Source organism: Aquila chrysaetos, chromosome 22 (genome assembly GCF_900496995.4).
Source record: "Aquila chrysaetos chrysaetos chromosome 22, bAquChr1.4, whole genome shotgun sequence".
NCBI classification, from domain to species: Eukaryota; Metazoa; Chordata; class Aves; order Accipitriformes; family Accipitridae; genus Aquila; species Aquila chrysaetos.
In genome coordinates, this window is record NC_044025.1 from 4,561,420 (window position 1) to 4,577,325 (window position 15,906).

Genomic DNA, 15,906 nt, shown 5'->3' on the forward strand with positions numbered 1-15,906 from the left:
CTACTAGAAAGAAAATTAGCTCTATCCCAGCCGAAACCAGGACACAGCTTCAGATTCTTTGCAGCCTTATGACCACAACATACGAAGTGTCTTTCAACACTAAGCTGTCTCTATAACTGCATAATGCAGCAGCTGGCCTTTCTTTTTAACATAACTGCAGTTAATAAGATACAGCTGACAGACAGTGGAAGCAGATGAAAGAACATAATTTTACACTACATTTTGCAAAGGTTGAAGCACTTCATAATTATTTTTCTTAAACTCTTACCTGGTCAAGAGCATCACTGCATATTGAAAATAAATTACTATTACAATGACATTTACAGATAACTTACTGTTGAGGAAGTAATAATAATTGCACCCTTGTTGCTTTACGCTAATAAAAACTTAAGTAGCTCTGGCAGACTCGTGAGAGAATTCAGGCAGATTATGAAAGTACAGATCAAATCAATATGGAGCAATATACTATCACTACAATATTGACAATGAATTCAGCTTCACAAATGTACAAAATTCTATGTTTACTTATTCTTCTGCTGCTTGTACTTATTTTACGCTTACGCCAGTGGATCAGATATTGCCACATACTGACTACATAAGTTTGGACCCGCATATTGACTACCTATTGTGCAGGATTTGACTTGGACTTCTGCTGTTTAGCACGTTGAGTAAGTTGGATAGTTTTCAGAGATGTGCTGACCTACAGACTGCTTTAACATACTAGATTTCTATCTTATACTATAGGATGACTAGTGTGCTGAATATCTCCTAGCAACAAATATTTAGGTTAGAGATAAAAAAGTACTCCATTAGAACTTCTATCAAATCTAACATAACTTCCATCAGGTATATTACAAGCTGGCATGAACTTCACAAGCTCTACATTCACCTTGATGACTTCCTCATTTGGTAATGGCTTCCCAAAAAAACCCACATGTACTGTAACATTTTTGATTTTGGCTCTCTAAAAATGAATAGGTTCTTCCTCAAAATAGAACACCACCACCAATACAAGTAAGAGCATTAGACAACTACTTACATAACATGGGGAATCACTGTGAAGTAAAAGAATTAAGTTATTCACACACAGAAACCCATAGCCTGAAGGCGACTTACCTTCACAGAACTCCAAGATATGGACCACGTCACCAATCTGTAGAGGTAGTTGTGGTATTCCCGTGCCTTTGAAATTGTATATAGCTGAAAAATTAAAGGACAAAAATATTGGTTTTCAATACAGCCATGCACTACAGTTAAACTGAAAAACACACATGGTTATTAAGATTCTGATACTAGGATAAATACACTAGAATAAACAAACAGAACCATAATTCTATCAGGAAGCTTCATCTGTTACCATTACTTAATCTCTTTTCCTGTGAAAATGCAAAGGTGTTGAAAGTGGCCAGTGCTGAAAACAAAAAAATCCAGCAAAGGCATGAAAACAAACTATTCATAACAAGTGTTCTGCACAGGATTTAAGAGCACCTGTTTAGATGCAGGTCTTCAACATAAACATGTTCATCGTGCTGGAGAATTGTTAGTTTCCTGGTCTAAGAATTTAAGTGCATAGTTTACAGAAATTTATGGCAACACACTGGTGAGAAGGGGTACAGAGATGCATATGAAAACTGAATTTACTGAATCCTTTCCTGGGTTTAGATGCTTCATCTTAACACAAAACTGTGTTTTATATGGGAACCATAGAAAGTTTCATAATTTTCTGTATTCAATCATTCTGAAAAGAACACAGGAGCAGCGGATTTTAAAAGTGTTCTACTCAGAAGCTTATCTATATGTGGTTAAGAAACAGCTAAGTTTCAGAGAGAATTCAAGAAAATAAGCTTCTTTACTAGTTCTTACATTCTAGGGCTACAGGATGTGGGCTGCTATGGCAAGCATTTTTTTTTCCTGTGTATTTTTTCTTCATGAGCTTGGTTATAGACTTTTCCAATAGCGTTACAGAGTAGAAGTGGTTATTGAATCTAGTATCACACAGGGAAACTGATTAAAATATGTAAGCCTGAAACCACAATTAAACTATACAAGTAGGAACGGTACACTAGCTACTAACCATGACCTCTGTTGTGCAGTAAAGTTATCAGTCAGGAGGATTTTCTTCCTCTTCTCATGACAGTGTCCGAATGCATCCACACAGAGCATCCAAACTTGCAAGTATTTTGGACTAGGGGAAAACGGATCTAGAAAGCTGAACCTACCTTCAGTATACTCCTGCATTCCTTTTGCTCCCCCCTCCAGGCTTCTAAAGCAGGATATTAATTTCTGCTAGGCCAAAATGTATACTAATAACACATTTTACTTAAAATTATGTTTAAAGTCTCAAATTAAATTGCCTTTCATGAAAATGCCTTAGATAGGAATGGAGAGCTAAATAGATTGATCCTCTTCACATTTTCAAGCGTTCCATAAATTGTGGTTTTTGTTTCTTTTGCCGTCATTATAGTCATTATATTTCTGGAACAGAAACTAGAAGGAATTTCAGATTTAGTTAAGAGGCTTACTGGACCTAAAATAAGTTCTTACTTTTGTTGACATGAAGAGGCCTTCCCACCAGTTCCTCTTCTGCAAGGCTTTAATCATTAAACATAAGGGAGGAGAAAGAAAAAAACAAACAAAAAAAAAACCCCTTTGAAGTGAGGCTCTGCTTTGCAGATTCAGCCATTTATTCAAGAGAATCTTGAAGTTGCTTCCTCAGTGATCCTCAGAGAACTGCCTTAGCTCAACAAAAAAATTGAATTTAAGTAGTAGATGTGTAGTTATGTTCTGACTGGCTTCATTAGTCTTGAAACAGATTTCAAGAAATGGAAAATGGCAAACAACCCTCCTAAATTACAACATTTAAAGAGATGTGTCCACCAGAGTGTTTGGGGCGGTGGTGATGGGGGTATGTGTGTGTGTGCTCTTACTGTTTTCCTGAAATGTCCATACAGATTAAGGTTACTTCTGACTAGCATATACTTTACATTTCAAAATACACACTGCTCTACTTAACAATTGTAACAGTCTCAAAATATAGATGCAAATTACTGAGTCATATATTCACACTGCATATTGGGTTTGCTCTCTTAAAAACTTCATTTGACAGCAGTTAATATATTGAAAAGTGCAGTAACAAACTGACAAAGGAAGTGGCTGTATCAGCTAAGACTTTTCTAAATGACTAAGTGGAAACTTAGCGAGAGAGATTTTACTGTAGAATTTGGATTGTTTGGTAGGATGAGTTTAACAAATTCCTTTACAAAGTTTTAAGCTATAGACCTATCCAGACATTTTATAAGACATTATCTCCCATATACCATTGCAAAAAACTCTATAAACAACCTAATATTATTAGCTACATCCAGATGTATTATGTACAGCACCAGAGAGCTCAACTATCACATCTGCTAATTTCTGAATTATTAACTGTGAATGAAAATTTGACTATTATATCCAATTATATCTTCTGTCAGCTGTAACTGATATCATTTCTCTTATGAACTGTGACCATCTTATATTGTGAGTATCACGTCAGAGTTCAGCAGCTGAGAGGAGGGTTCCCTTCCCTCCACCTTCTGTTGAGATCTTTGGGGTTGCGTGCATGTGGTTTTGTGCACACAAAAATATATTTCATTTATTTTGCTTTTCAAAAATAGTACATGAAAACCCTGTATGGACTTAAAGGTTTTTTTGGTAGGATACTCACAACAGGTTGGTTTTGGGGGGTTTTGGGGTTGTGTGTGTGTGTGTGTGTGTGTGTGTATTTGTTTCTTTAATAAACTCTCTGGCCAGTAGAAATAAAAGCCCCTTCAAATCACTCTGAAGAACTTGCTACCACTCCACTCTCTGGCATCCTCTATCCCAGCCATAAATACGAAAGGAGACAGTATCCTCAAGGTGCAGAAGGTAGCTTGCTTGAAGACCCCAGCATTCATTCTAAATCCTAGTAGCAATTACTGACCTCAGAATGAACTGATGTCATGGCAATAAGATTAGTGGGAGAGATTTGGACAGCATATGCCCTCCCCAGCAGCCAGCATCAGGCTAGGGTGTTCCCATCAATAGCGTGTCTGTACACAGATGCTGTCAGATTCTCCCAGGATGGCACAGAGAATGCCCAGAACTCCAGCCTTAAGACAGTGTTCCTAGATACGGACTTTAAAGTTCATTGAGAAAACAGTTAGTAAATTCCGCCCCCCCAGATCAGCAAAGAATAAAACCTATCTTTTTAGAGCTCATCATAACCTCAGTGGTAATTTTATAGCAGGACATACACCACAGAAAACAAACAAACAAAAAACACCCCTTAGATTCCAGGTGTTTGTTTTAGCTCTCTCAGGAGATGAGCTGAAAGCCAGCACACCACAACAATACTGCTTCAGAAAGCAAGCTTAAGAAATACCAGGTCAGACTGCTAACATAAAAGATTTTCCAAACTGAACTCTGCTTAAGTACAAGTGGGCTTTGAATTGTACCTGAGGAAGATGGAAGTGATTGCCATCATTCCCACGAAGCATGCCCAAAGAATCCTTTCTTGTTCAGCTAAACAATACACGCTGTAAAGACAGTTACTGTAAGAAGCTTCCGTGTCTAATTCTGCTATCACTCTCACACATTCAGCCACCCAGAGTATAAGTGAAGACATCTACCAGTGTTCATCCCACTAGCAAAAAATCAGGATGAAGGCTGAAGAAAATTCTAATGTTTTTCATTTAATTCCTACGTATCTGTTAAAGACAGAGCTGTCGGATAAGATAAGCACATTCCCCCCACTAGATACATACGTGTGTATGCTGTTGAATATATGCATGGCTATGAAGCCTGTTTCATTAAGCCACATAGGTATGTATATGTTTCCCAAAGTAGAGTAATGAAAATCTGTAGAGGACATTTCTCTTGACATTCGACAACACAAAGTAAATGAAACAGTCACTCTTTGTTCAGAGCAGGATTTAAAATATAAATTCAAACAACCACAGATTGAGACAGAAGCATAGTTAACATTTTATAATTTAAATTATATGTCCTCAATTTAGAAGATGACAAGTGGGGGGGGGGGGGGGGGGGGGCGGAATCATACTTTGTACCTCATTTGGGAACATTCACACACACAAAACACTCTAGAAAACTCACAGTAATCCAAGTAACAGAATCCCTTCCTCAAAGATAGATTTCCTCAGTACTCATGTACTTTAAAAACCCAGATTCTTGCTGTTCTCTATTAGACTGTAAACTAATGCAAGATGGGAATGGTGAGCAAGGAAGATCCCACAGACCTGCAATACTGAAGCCATTTATTATCCTAATCTTCCTACTTGTCTTTCCTGTCTGTTTTCCTTCATGTGAAGTCCCTGACCTGTTCTTTATAACAAATACAAGCATTCCATTGTTTCATTTTTCAGATTCACCTTTTAGTAATAAGCCATGTTTCAAGTTGGTTTCCTTGGCCACTTTCCACCCTTCCACTTAAACAGAATTTGCAAAAAATTTCCAAAGTATAGCTTTGCTAAACCAGCTCTTAATTTCACTTCACCATAATAAGAGGACTGTCTGGAATTACTTCTATATAATAACTCATGAAGCTTTTTGCATATTCAAACAATTTCTAAATAGCCTCAGCAAGAATCCTGTTCCATTTTATTTTTTAAATATTACAGCTCTACTTTTATGAGTAGTAATGTAAAAGTAGTACCTTCTTTCCTTACAGATCAATTTTTGGTGTTCAGTTACCATTTTCTTGTCACGAAAACAGGGTGAAATTTCTCAGCAAGGACACTGACAAACCTCATGTGAAAATATTATGCAGTCCTAAAAGGATTTCTTGACTTCTGGAAAGAAACCTATACAATTTGTGTTCCAGTATTCTGAGTTAAGGATCTCCCCTTAAATCTTGCAGAGCAAGTGTGCTATAATGAACATGACATGGATGCAGATCTAGTGAGTATTTCACATGTCAGAGACATGTACCAAAGCTCAAAGTCGGTTAGAGACTAATTTAATTTATTGCAAATCATACTCAGCAAAGGGTGACTCTTCAGTTCTCAGATAACAAACTGTTATCTCAGATAACAACTGAAGACAGATTTCTTCACATGCTTAACCCTGGGGCCAGATGGAGGTTTTAGCTGACTTGAGCTACTTATTTTCCTTCTTAAACACAGTAAAGCCAATATAAGAACTAGGAAGTTCTAACATACCCAGCTAGTTATATGGAGATACCGTTTTTGACTCTTTACCTTTTCACAGAAAGTAGTAGCATGGTCATTTTTCTTAGAAGTCTTTATAAAGAACAGAGTATTTAACTGTCCTTTCTTCTTTTTTGTGAAACGTTGTGGATAGAGAAATTCCTTTCCCAGCTTTGTCTTCATCTTACTTCAGTTTGCCTTCTGCTGTTGTTTCCCAAGCAGCTAAAACAGTCTGTTGGGTTCAGGCGCTGCATTTCATGAAGGAGGCAACCTACCCTGACCAAAGCTATGCCTCCTTTACAGCTCAAACTACAGATTTCACACAGATGTAAAATAACTTTCAGAGGTCTTCAGCAGATGAAGTCAGACAAGCCAGCCACAGCCCTTTGCATTCAGGCTGAGCATATGCTTTTCTAGTTTCAGAGAAGTCACCTACTCATCTCATCCTCCCAGCTGATGCTTCAAATTGACAAACACCCATTTTCAGATTTAGCAGTACAGGAGTAAATCTGATGCTTGAATTTAGCATGCCAACATAATATTTCACCAGCTCATAACTTTTTCACAAACGTGATAGTCTCTTCAAGGTCTGAACAGATTTCAAACACTTTTCATCTTGCACATTACTAGGGTACTGTCATCCAAACCCACTAGCCTACTGTGACTTCTCTGTCTTGTACCATCCATAGAAGTAGCATACATCTATGCTGGGAATGCTTCAAGACTACGAACAAGCTTCACGTGTAAAATCAGGAATATAGTTTCTAAGCACAAAGCTAAATATCAGCTCTCCGGAGTATCCTATTAAGTAAAAAACAAAAGTGGGCACATAACCTGCATTCTAGCATAACGAAGAATCCTAGCTAGGATTCTGTGGTCTTACAAATCTACTCAGCATACTGCTGCTCATCCAGAGGTTGGGCCAAACACTCTCAAGCTGAAACTCTGCTCATCAGTGGAAACTGAAGACTTCAGGCATGATTCTAACAAAAGACTTAGAAAATCAACATAAGAATCATTCATCAGAGACTTGAAAACAAAGATTTCTGAAAACATAGAAGACAAAATAGCCCTATATGGTCAAAAAAGGTTCCAGTCTGTATTATTCCAAAACCTTGTCAACTTACACAGACTCAATAGACTCAGTTTGCCCATATTTCTTGATTTTCCTGAAACACACGAGGCATGCTTACAACAGACCTTAAATTCAAAAAGCACTTTATTTGTGACTATATTTGTCAATACCCCATATTCCAGGCCTCATTACTCCATGAGTTTTCTATAGGTAAAATTTAGCAATTACACTATTTTCCCTCCCATTTTTCAGAGCATAAAGTTATTTATTTTCCTAAAACCTCTTTGAACACCCTTCCAAAACTAAATCCTTAATGTGACTAATTCCCTGATTTTTTTTTTTTTTCCCTTTTGGGCAGGGGTATACAGGACAGGACAACTGGGTGTACTGGTTTCAGCTGGGATAGAGTTAATTGTCTTCCTAGTAGCTGGTACAGTGGTATGTTTTCAGTTCAGTATGTGAAGAATGTTGATAACACTGATGTTTTCAGTTGTTGCTAAGTAGTCTTTAGTCTAAAGTCAAGGATTTTTCAGCTTCTCACGGCCAGCCAGCGAGAAAGCTGGAGGGGCAGAAGAAGTTGGCACAGGACACAGCCAGGACAGCTGACCCAAACTGGCCAATGGGGTATTCCATACCATGGGATGTCACATCTAGTATAGGAACTGGGAAGTGGGGGCGGGGGGATCGCCGCTCAGGGAGTACCTGGGTGTCGATCGGCGGGTGGTGAACAATTGCACTGCGTATCATTTGTACATTCCAATCCTTTTATTATTGCTGTTGTGATTGTATTAGTGTTGTCATTATCATTAGTAGTTTCTTCTTTTCTGTTCTATTAAACCGTTCTTATCTCACCCCACGAGTTATACTTTTCCCGATTTTCTCCCTCATCCTACTGGGTGGGGGGGGAGTGAGTGAGCGGCTGCGTGGTGCTTAGTTGCTGGCTGAGGTTAAACCACAACCCTGTGGGGGGTGGTATGTGTGTGTTTGGAGCTTGTTTTATTTTGGTTTTTTGAATTATTCTAGGTGAAAGATTCTTCCACTATTTTTAACAACTTATATAATGAAAGAACAAATACATTTAGTTTCCAAGATAAATAAAGGAAAATAAAACAGACTGTGAGCCAACAGCTTGGCTAAGAAAAGGAACTCCTGCATATAAGCTATAGCTTATTGAATTTGTAGTTATCTATTAACTTAAAGTAACTATGCAAAAGCAGAAATGGAATGCTCCCTACTGAAGATGACCTACAAGAAAAAGTTACCTATATGAATACTTATACAACTAGTATTCTATTATTGCCGGAAAGTCTGTTTGCTTATTGTTCTCATTGTCGCTATTCTGCTTTGCAACAGATTAAACGACAGACATTGCTACAATTGTGATTTTTTACATACAAGTATAAAAAGTCTTATAATACAGTGTTTAACAGAAAAACCTTCTTTAACCCAGGAGACGGACTTACTTGGGGTGAGCAGAGAAACAGCAAGTGGTAGTACTATTACCACACATGATGACACAGCTTGCACAGATTCTTTTTTATATCAGTCACATATGTGCTCGTAGCCTAGAACAGTAGGGGAGCAAGCACAGGGTAAAGGAAGTAGCACCAGATCTGCAGTGTCAGTTGTCCCCAGTGACCTACTCTAGATCTTAAATTATGATATTCTGTTTTGGACTTCCCATTGGAAAGCACAATCATACCTAACTTTCTTCAAGGAACAGTTCGATATACATGGAGGGCATCTAAAACAGTTTGTAGAACAGTGCAATAATCAGTTGTGGCTGTGGTAACTACAGTAGAGGGAATTTTTATCTAAAGTACATGTGACAACGTTAAAGAGCTACTGTTATTTTCGAGCTTTGAAATGCTTTGTGTCATGGATTCTTTAAGATCCGATATCTGCCAGCTACAAATTTAAAAAACTAAAGATATTTACCTTAAGCCTCACAGCCATAAAACTTAAGAAGTTATTTCTATAAACAGTAGGCCTAATCTCATTTGGCCCATTATTAGTCCTACACAAGGCAAGGTTGTACAGTCTTTGTTCTTGAGCAAGTTACTTTGTGGCTAACCAGCTTTCAGCTTTACCTTTTTTTAATGCGAAGGAAAAGGTATCATCTTTGAGAATTATCAGAGTGTAAAACAGAAGTCTATCTGGTGCTTCACAAACTGGATATATCACTTCCTTTACCTATTTAAAGGAAATTTATCAAAGCTTTGATAAATTTGTTGTCTGCTTTTAAACACTAGCAAAGATCCTTGGAGATACAGATAATCAATTGCACCATTTCCTATTTGGTGCTCTTGGTAATCCCTTCTCATTATTCATGCTTTCTACAGAATTCTTTTAGTCAAACAGTGGCTGTTTGCTTCTTTGAGCTAATCTCAACAGTAGGTCAAGTGCTAACTAGCCGCTTCTTAATTTGCAGCAGGAAATGAATTTTGAAAACTTGCGTATTAAAAAAAAAAGAGTTTTATTTGGCCCTCATCTTCACTCTTCCTGACACAAAACTGCTACTGATGTCCTAAATGCTTGTATGACAGCAAATTTCTAACCCCTAATCCAGAAGTTCCAGGTCACTGTGTTGGCACCTGGAAAATTACCAAGTCTCAGGACTCCTCATTTACATGATACAACAGATTGCAGAGTATTTAGTGAAGTGACTAATATCAATAATCAAAATGTGTCTTTGGCACATGAGCAGTTGTAACAATCAGACTTCTTATGCTAATAGACCTTTTTCAAGAATTCCAATCTGTTGTAAACCCAAATAACCAGACTGAAGGAGACAACAGTCTTGGGGATATGGATGAGAGAAGGAGAAGCAATATTTCTATCAGACCACATTTCAGCAAGCAGTACCTGTACATAGTAGTGATTGCACTGATATTGCCCTACGAGCTATACATAGCACATACACACCCTAAAATCAGAGTGCCATAGTTGTTAGAGCTGATATTTCAAGAGCAAGAGCACTAGTCCACTGCCAGATCAAATAAAACCTAGTCCTTCTGAGTTTTTAAAGACTGAATTTGTGTTGTCTCTATGGCAGTTTATACTTAACAGTATTAAAATACTGCCATTAAATGTTATTTTCTATTATTTGCTTTCTTTTTATGTGCTAAAAGTGTTCATAAGTGATTCAGTTAAAAGCTTACTATTTTGAAATAAATATTCTTAGATCAGAGGTAGAAAGGACTACTGCTATACAAAATCACATATTCTGAATTTCGTATTTTAAGTCAAATAGTGCAGTGAATTGTTCAATCAAAATACATTGCAGTCTTCATGAAAACAAACTTCACTGGACTAGCATTAGTTTATGAAGTAATATGTTTCACAAGTTTGTTTTTATTATGCGTGGTTTGCTGTACCTTTCAAATACCATAGAGACTGCTATATCATATTAGCTTTTTGTATACTCGGTGATCATATTGGCTATGAAGTTACAAACAGGCAAAACTTCACTATGAACAAAACACAGCAGGCTGACTGTTGAACAAGTGACAGACCACAACTGAGGGCCTTTTCAGGGGACATGCACTGGTCAAACCCAGTAGGCTGGTCCACTGCAGGGGTATGTGCAAAAAATCACTAGCCTGTATCACACTTAACATCAAGTCAGGTTACGTGGCCCCCATGTTAAAAATGATAGTGCAAGAAGAGCAAGAGTTTTTTGTAATTACACGAAACTCACCCTGACCCAAAATGCTCCTTGTAAAAAGCTGCTACAAGTGAAGCTTTTTTTATATTATTCCTGTGAATAATAGATTAGTATCTAGTACTTTTATCCATATGCAAGATAACTTCCATCACTAGTACAGGGATACAGAGACCACATCCAACAAATCCTGTCATATTCTCCCAAAGCAATAGCTTTCAGAAAAACAAGTGCAAAAATTAAGTACTTTCTACTATTTTGTAAAACTCTAACAGAAAATATTTACACCCTTTATTTTGTAATATAAACTGCCAGCAGAACAGGCTACTTCCATTTCACAATTCTGCCACTGCTGCACGTGGAAGTTGAACAGGAAGACATTCTTTCCCTCTTATTAATTCCTTGATGATTCATTTTACTTCATGAAGCCAGCTGGGTGGAGTTTTTTGTTTTTAATGCATAACACAAAATATTATGGCCTTCTTAAAATAAAAAAAAGTCTTTTAGAAGAATTTGGGGATTCCAGATTAATAACTATGCACTAGTAGGTAAAATAAAACATATGTAGTAAAAGATTTAACTGTCTTCTGCACTCAGAACCTGCAGTTAACTTCAGCAGAACATTTCTTTCAAGTGCTTCAGCTTTGATTCCTAATTTTAAGGTTTTGTTTTTGTTTTGGTTTTTTTTTTTTTTTAAACAGCATTTCAGTCCTTCATGTAAGTTAACATAATTCATTTTAAGATAAATTGATGTTGGAAGGCAACTTTCCTTCCAAAAAGCATTACTTACCAACTCACATACAGGTTTTTCTGTAACACCAACCTCAACTGACACTCTCAGAAGCAACTGAAGGATTCCCCTTCCCCTACATTTGTTCCTCATAACTTCTATCTGCTACTTATTACACAACATGCTACTTATTCAATCTGTTTCTAAAATATCGAGGTGGGAAAAACTGCATCTGCATTACTGTGGGAGTTCAAGATTTTAGAGGGGGGTGTGCGTGTGGTGGGGTGGAAAGGTTATATCTCCCAAGCTGACACTCATGTACTTCTTGTCATTCTGTTTGAAAGATTAAAACTTTGTATGAAATCGATCATTTCAATTAAGCCACTGTGGTAAAGTGGAGGGTGTTAACTCATCACACTAGAGAAAACACCTGCCCACATCCTGTTCAGAAGTTATGAAGACAAAACTCAAATGGCAGTTTAGTAAGTTACATACCCACACCACTCTTGTCTGTCTTGTGCCATCTCGCCATCATACATGAATCCATGAGGCTCTGAAGGATGCCCGCCACCAAGGAAACGAAGATTTATAGGATGCAGACTTCAAGATGCATAACAAAGGCACTGGAAGCAAGATCCGTCTCCCGGCTGCTGTCACGGAGGGCTAGCGGGCAGGCTGAGGCAGCTGCGAGGGTTCTGCGAGATTTGCTGCTATTCTAAGCTTCCTTCCTCTTTTCTCAACTCAAGATATTGTACCCCAGTGTCATGGGGGAGGGGAATCCCGAACTGGGTGTTTCTGTTGCACGATACCGGCTGTAACACATAAGCAGGCAAAAAGGAGCAAAACCACCCGCGTCCTCTCCCGCACCACCCCTAAACTTCAGATCTAAGCTGGAAGGCTACTGTGCGCAAAGCCCAGCTACAGTAACAATCTCTAAACGGTCAGTAGTTCAGTTCTGAAGCATCAAGGGGGCCTTATTTCTTCAGTGACACCAAACCCAGTTTTTAAAGATTTGACTCCACAAGATACTACATCTTAAAAACTACTTTCTCCTAACCTGTCCTGGAATGGGGATTTGTTTTTTATAATAGACTATCCCTCACATAAAAGAAACGAAGACAAAGCCACAACATTTCAAACCGCACCCATTCCTTTTTATTTCTGTCATTTTACCTTTGGAGGAAAAAGTAGAAGAGTTTCTCTTTATCCTCTAAACAAAGTAGCACTTTCTTAAAGACTTCTTGTCAAGACAAAACTTCAAAAAGCAATTTATTGTACATTTACAGCCTTTACTTTCACACAGGCTGCTGTGTGAGCTAGCTTTCCTAACGACATTTTTGATGTGCAAAGATCAAGCCAAGTTGTTTGTAATTTGGATTAAGGACAACATACCGAATTGAAGACAAGCATGTCACCTTCAATCATGTTCTTTACTTAAGTTTGGAGTTAAAAAAACCCAAACAAAACGCTGTAAAAGATTTACTGTTTCTTGTTTTTTTCTCCTGTTAAGTACAATAAATTCCTATGACAATCCTGTCCTCTGGATATTACATTGCAACTTAGCAATCGCTGTTTAGCAAAACTGTTTAACAATGCTGTGCTACATCTGTCAGGATATTTTTGATAACACGACATGTCAGTTCTTGATTTTAAGCAGCAATTGTGAGAAGCACAGGCTACCAGTCTGTCTCGTTGCACATGGAATTCTGATACCTGTTTCTGGAGGAAAACCACCTTAAATTTTACCACAGATTTGCTTGAATTGCCCCAGTGTTAACTATGTCTACATACTAGCTTAGCAAAAGGATTTAGCTAGTTATTTCCCCCCAAAAATAACATTGAAATTCACGTTGTTTATTAAAGTGAGCTAAATTCTGAGCAACTCAGATTATCTCTGTCTACAGACAATCAGCTTCATTCATGAGTCCTAAATCTTTCTTTTCCATGGAACATCCAATTTATATTTGCTCATCTATCAAAAAAAGATTGAGGCTGAACTATTTAATCTTTTAGTTTACTACATATTTTGAGTAATGACTTCCTAACCAGTGATAACTATCTTCCTTACTCCTCTGAATCTTCCCTGCTGCAGCAAATGACCCCTTCCCATATACTCTTTGGCCTAGAGATCACGACTTGCATTTATTTTCTTGTTCTACACTGCTCTTCCTCATTGTGTTTCCCTGTAATCCAAAAGTCCTGAGGAAAATTGCTCCTTTCTAGCACTCATTTAAAAACATGCTTTATCATGTAGGTCTAATAAATCTAATTAATACAATACTACTATATTTTGAAATTAAATGATCCAAAGAAATGATAATATGGAAATTTCACCTCCAAACTGGGATCCAGTTTGCAATACTTTTCTGATGCCCTGAATCTCCTCCATCCCAGAGATTTGATTGTGCAGAGTACAAGACATCCAAATACTACCACACATTTGGACACAGCTGTGTCCCCACCTCAGAGCTCGTGCCCCCCTTTTCACCCTCCTAACTCACCACAAATGCTGACTTGAGAACCCAAGCTTCTGAAGTCACTACTGCTTCCTACCTGCCACCCCTCTCCCCCACACCCAGCTCTCAGCATTGCACACATCTGCTGCCGCTTCCTCCTGTCATACTTTCACGATGATGCTTTTGCAACTCATTAGCTACTAGCACCTACTACAAGCTTCCCATAAGTTACTTAAGACAATCTCCTCTTCTGTGTCTGAAAAAGCCCTAGCTGTAACTTCTAACAAATGGATTGAGCAACAAAGTCTTTTTTCAGCTTTAAGAGGAAAATATATCCAGGCCGTAAAGCATGCGTGGTAACCCTAAAATCCTGTGTTCCTACAGCAGAGGACAAACCCCAACACGAGTCTAGAGAATTAAGACAGATAATAGTTATGCCCTTTATCAGTGGAGGTTTTTATTCCAAGTTGGTTTATTTGTGTAATTACTATTCCACAGAAAATAGTGGACAGATAATCATGTCACCCTCGCATACCTTAGAATCTTTTCCTTAAGTCTTTTTCCAGGCAGGTCTTTACAGGCAAGTAGAAAATTCCTTCCTTCCCCAAAAGATAAAAATCTTTCTGCCTAGCAAATTCACAGGTAGAACTTACCGTTTAGGGGGCAGGCAGGCAGAAGGGAAAGAATTCTTGCTTCCTTTAATACAGCTAAAATGCTACCTAATTATAAATTTTTAGCTATACTAACTTCCATTATACAGAAGAATTTAAGCAGAATAGAAGAGTCACATTTAACTGGCTCTAAGTTCTATTATGCTCCAAAATCTGTGAGCACAGTTACAGGAAAGCAACTGATGCAACAGAAGGAAAAAAGAAAATACACAAAGTGTTTATTACAAGTCTTAGGAGGAGCAGCTGAGGGAACTGGGGTTGTTTAGTCTGGAGAAAAGGAGGCTGAGGGGAGACCTTATCGCTCTCTACAACTGCCTGAACGGGGGTTGTAGTGAGGTGGGTGCTGGTCTCTTCTGCCAGGTGGCTGGTGACAGGATGAGAGGAAACAGCCTCAAGTTGCAGCAGGGGAGGTTTAAGTTGGATATTAGGAAAAAATTCGTTACTGAAAGGGTTGTCAGGTATTGGAACGGGCTGCCCAGGAAAATGGTTGAGTCACCATCCCTGGAGGTATTCAAAAAGCGCATAGACAAGGCACTTCAGGACATGGTTTAGGGGGCATGGTTGATGGTTGGACCATCATGGTCTTGAAGGTCTTCTCCAACCTGAATGATTCTCAAGGTCTTCTCCAACCTGAATGATTCTATGATTCTATTTTCATGCACTTAAAGGACAGTAACTTAAGTATGTTATGGCACAACAAAAGCCTCAATTCCAGACATCTTCCCCCACCTGCTAGTTGTAATTCTGCAAAAGATTTGTAAGCATGCATGTATTATCTAAGATGATAAAGACTACATGCTCTAAATAAACTACAGCAGTACAGGTAAAGCAGTAGTTTTTGGGGTAGATAACCCTAATCAGTTTTACTAATTTGTTGAAATAACATCCTAGTTTTGTTTGTAGCATTAATTAACAAGTTATTTCAATTTAAAAAAAAAATTAGAAATTTCATATGCCAAGTAGCTCAACAGAAATAATTAACTGTCTTAGTAGACAATCTACAGTTCAGTACTCCCATTTAAAGTACATGCATCCAATGTCAAATTACTGAAGGTTTTCCTTTAATTAAAACAATTACATACTGTAGTTGTTTTATGCTATTTGCATCTCTGTGTACAGTGACAG

At 37.9% G+C, this 15,906-nt stretch overlaps 1 protein-coding gene across 1 annotated transcript in view; it reads right to left on the reverse strand.

Moving 5' to 3' along the window:
- DOCK2 (dedicator of cytokinesis 2) overlaps positions 1 to 12,375 on the reverse strand; it is a 213,200-nt gene extending 200,825 nt beyond the window's left edge. Inside the window, exons 1-2 of the mRNA XM_029998203.1 lie at positions 12,150 to 12,375; positions 1,117 to 1,200 (exon numbers count right to left, since the gene is read on the reverse strand). Of these exons, the coding sequence (XP_029854063.1) occupies positions 1,117 to 1,200; positions 12,150 to 12,201 (136 nt within the window). The 5' untranslated portion in view covers positions 12,202 to 12,375. The remainder of the gene's footprint in view (positions 1 to 1,116; positions 1,201 to 12,149) is intronic.
- Positions 12,376 to 15,906: the final 3,531 nt, after the last annotated feature.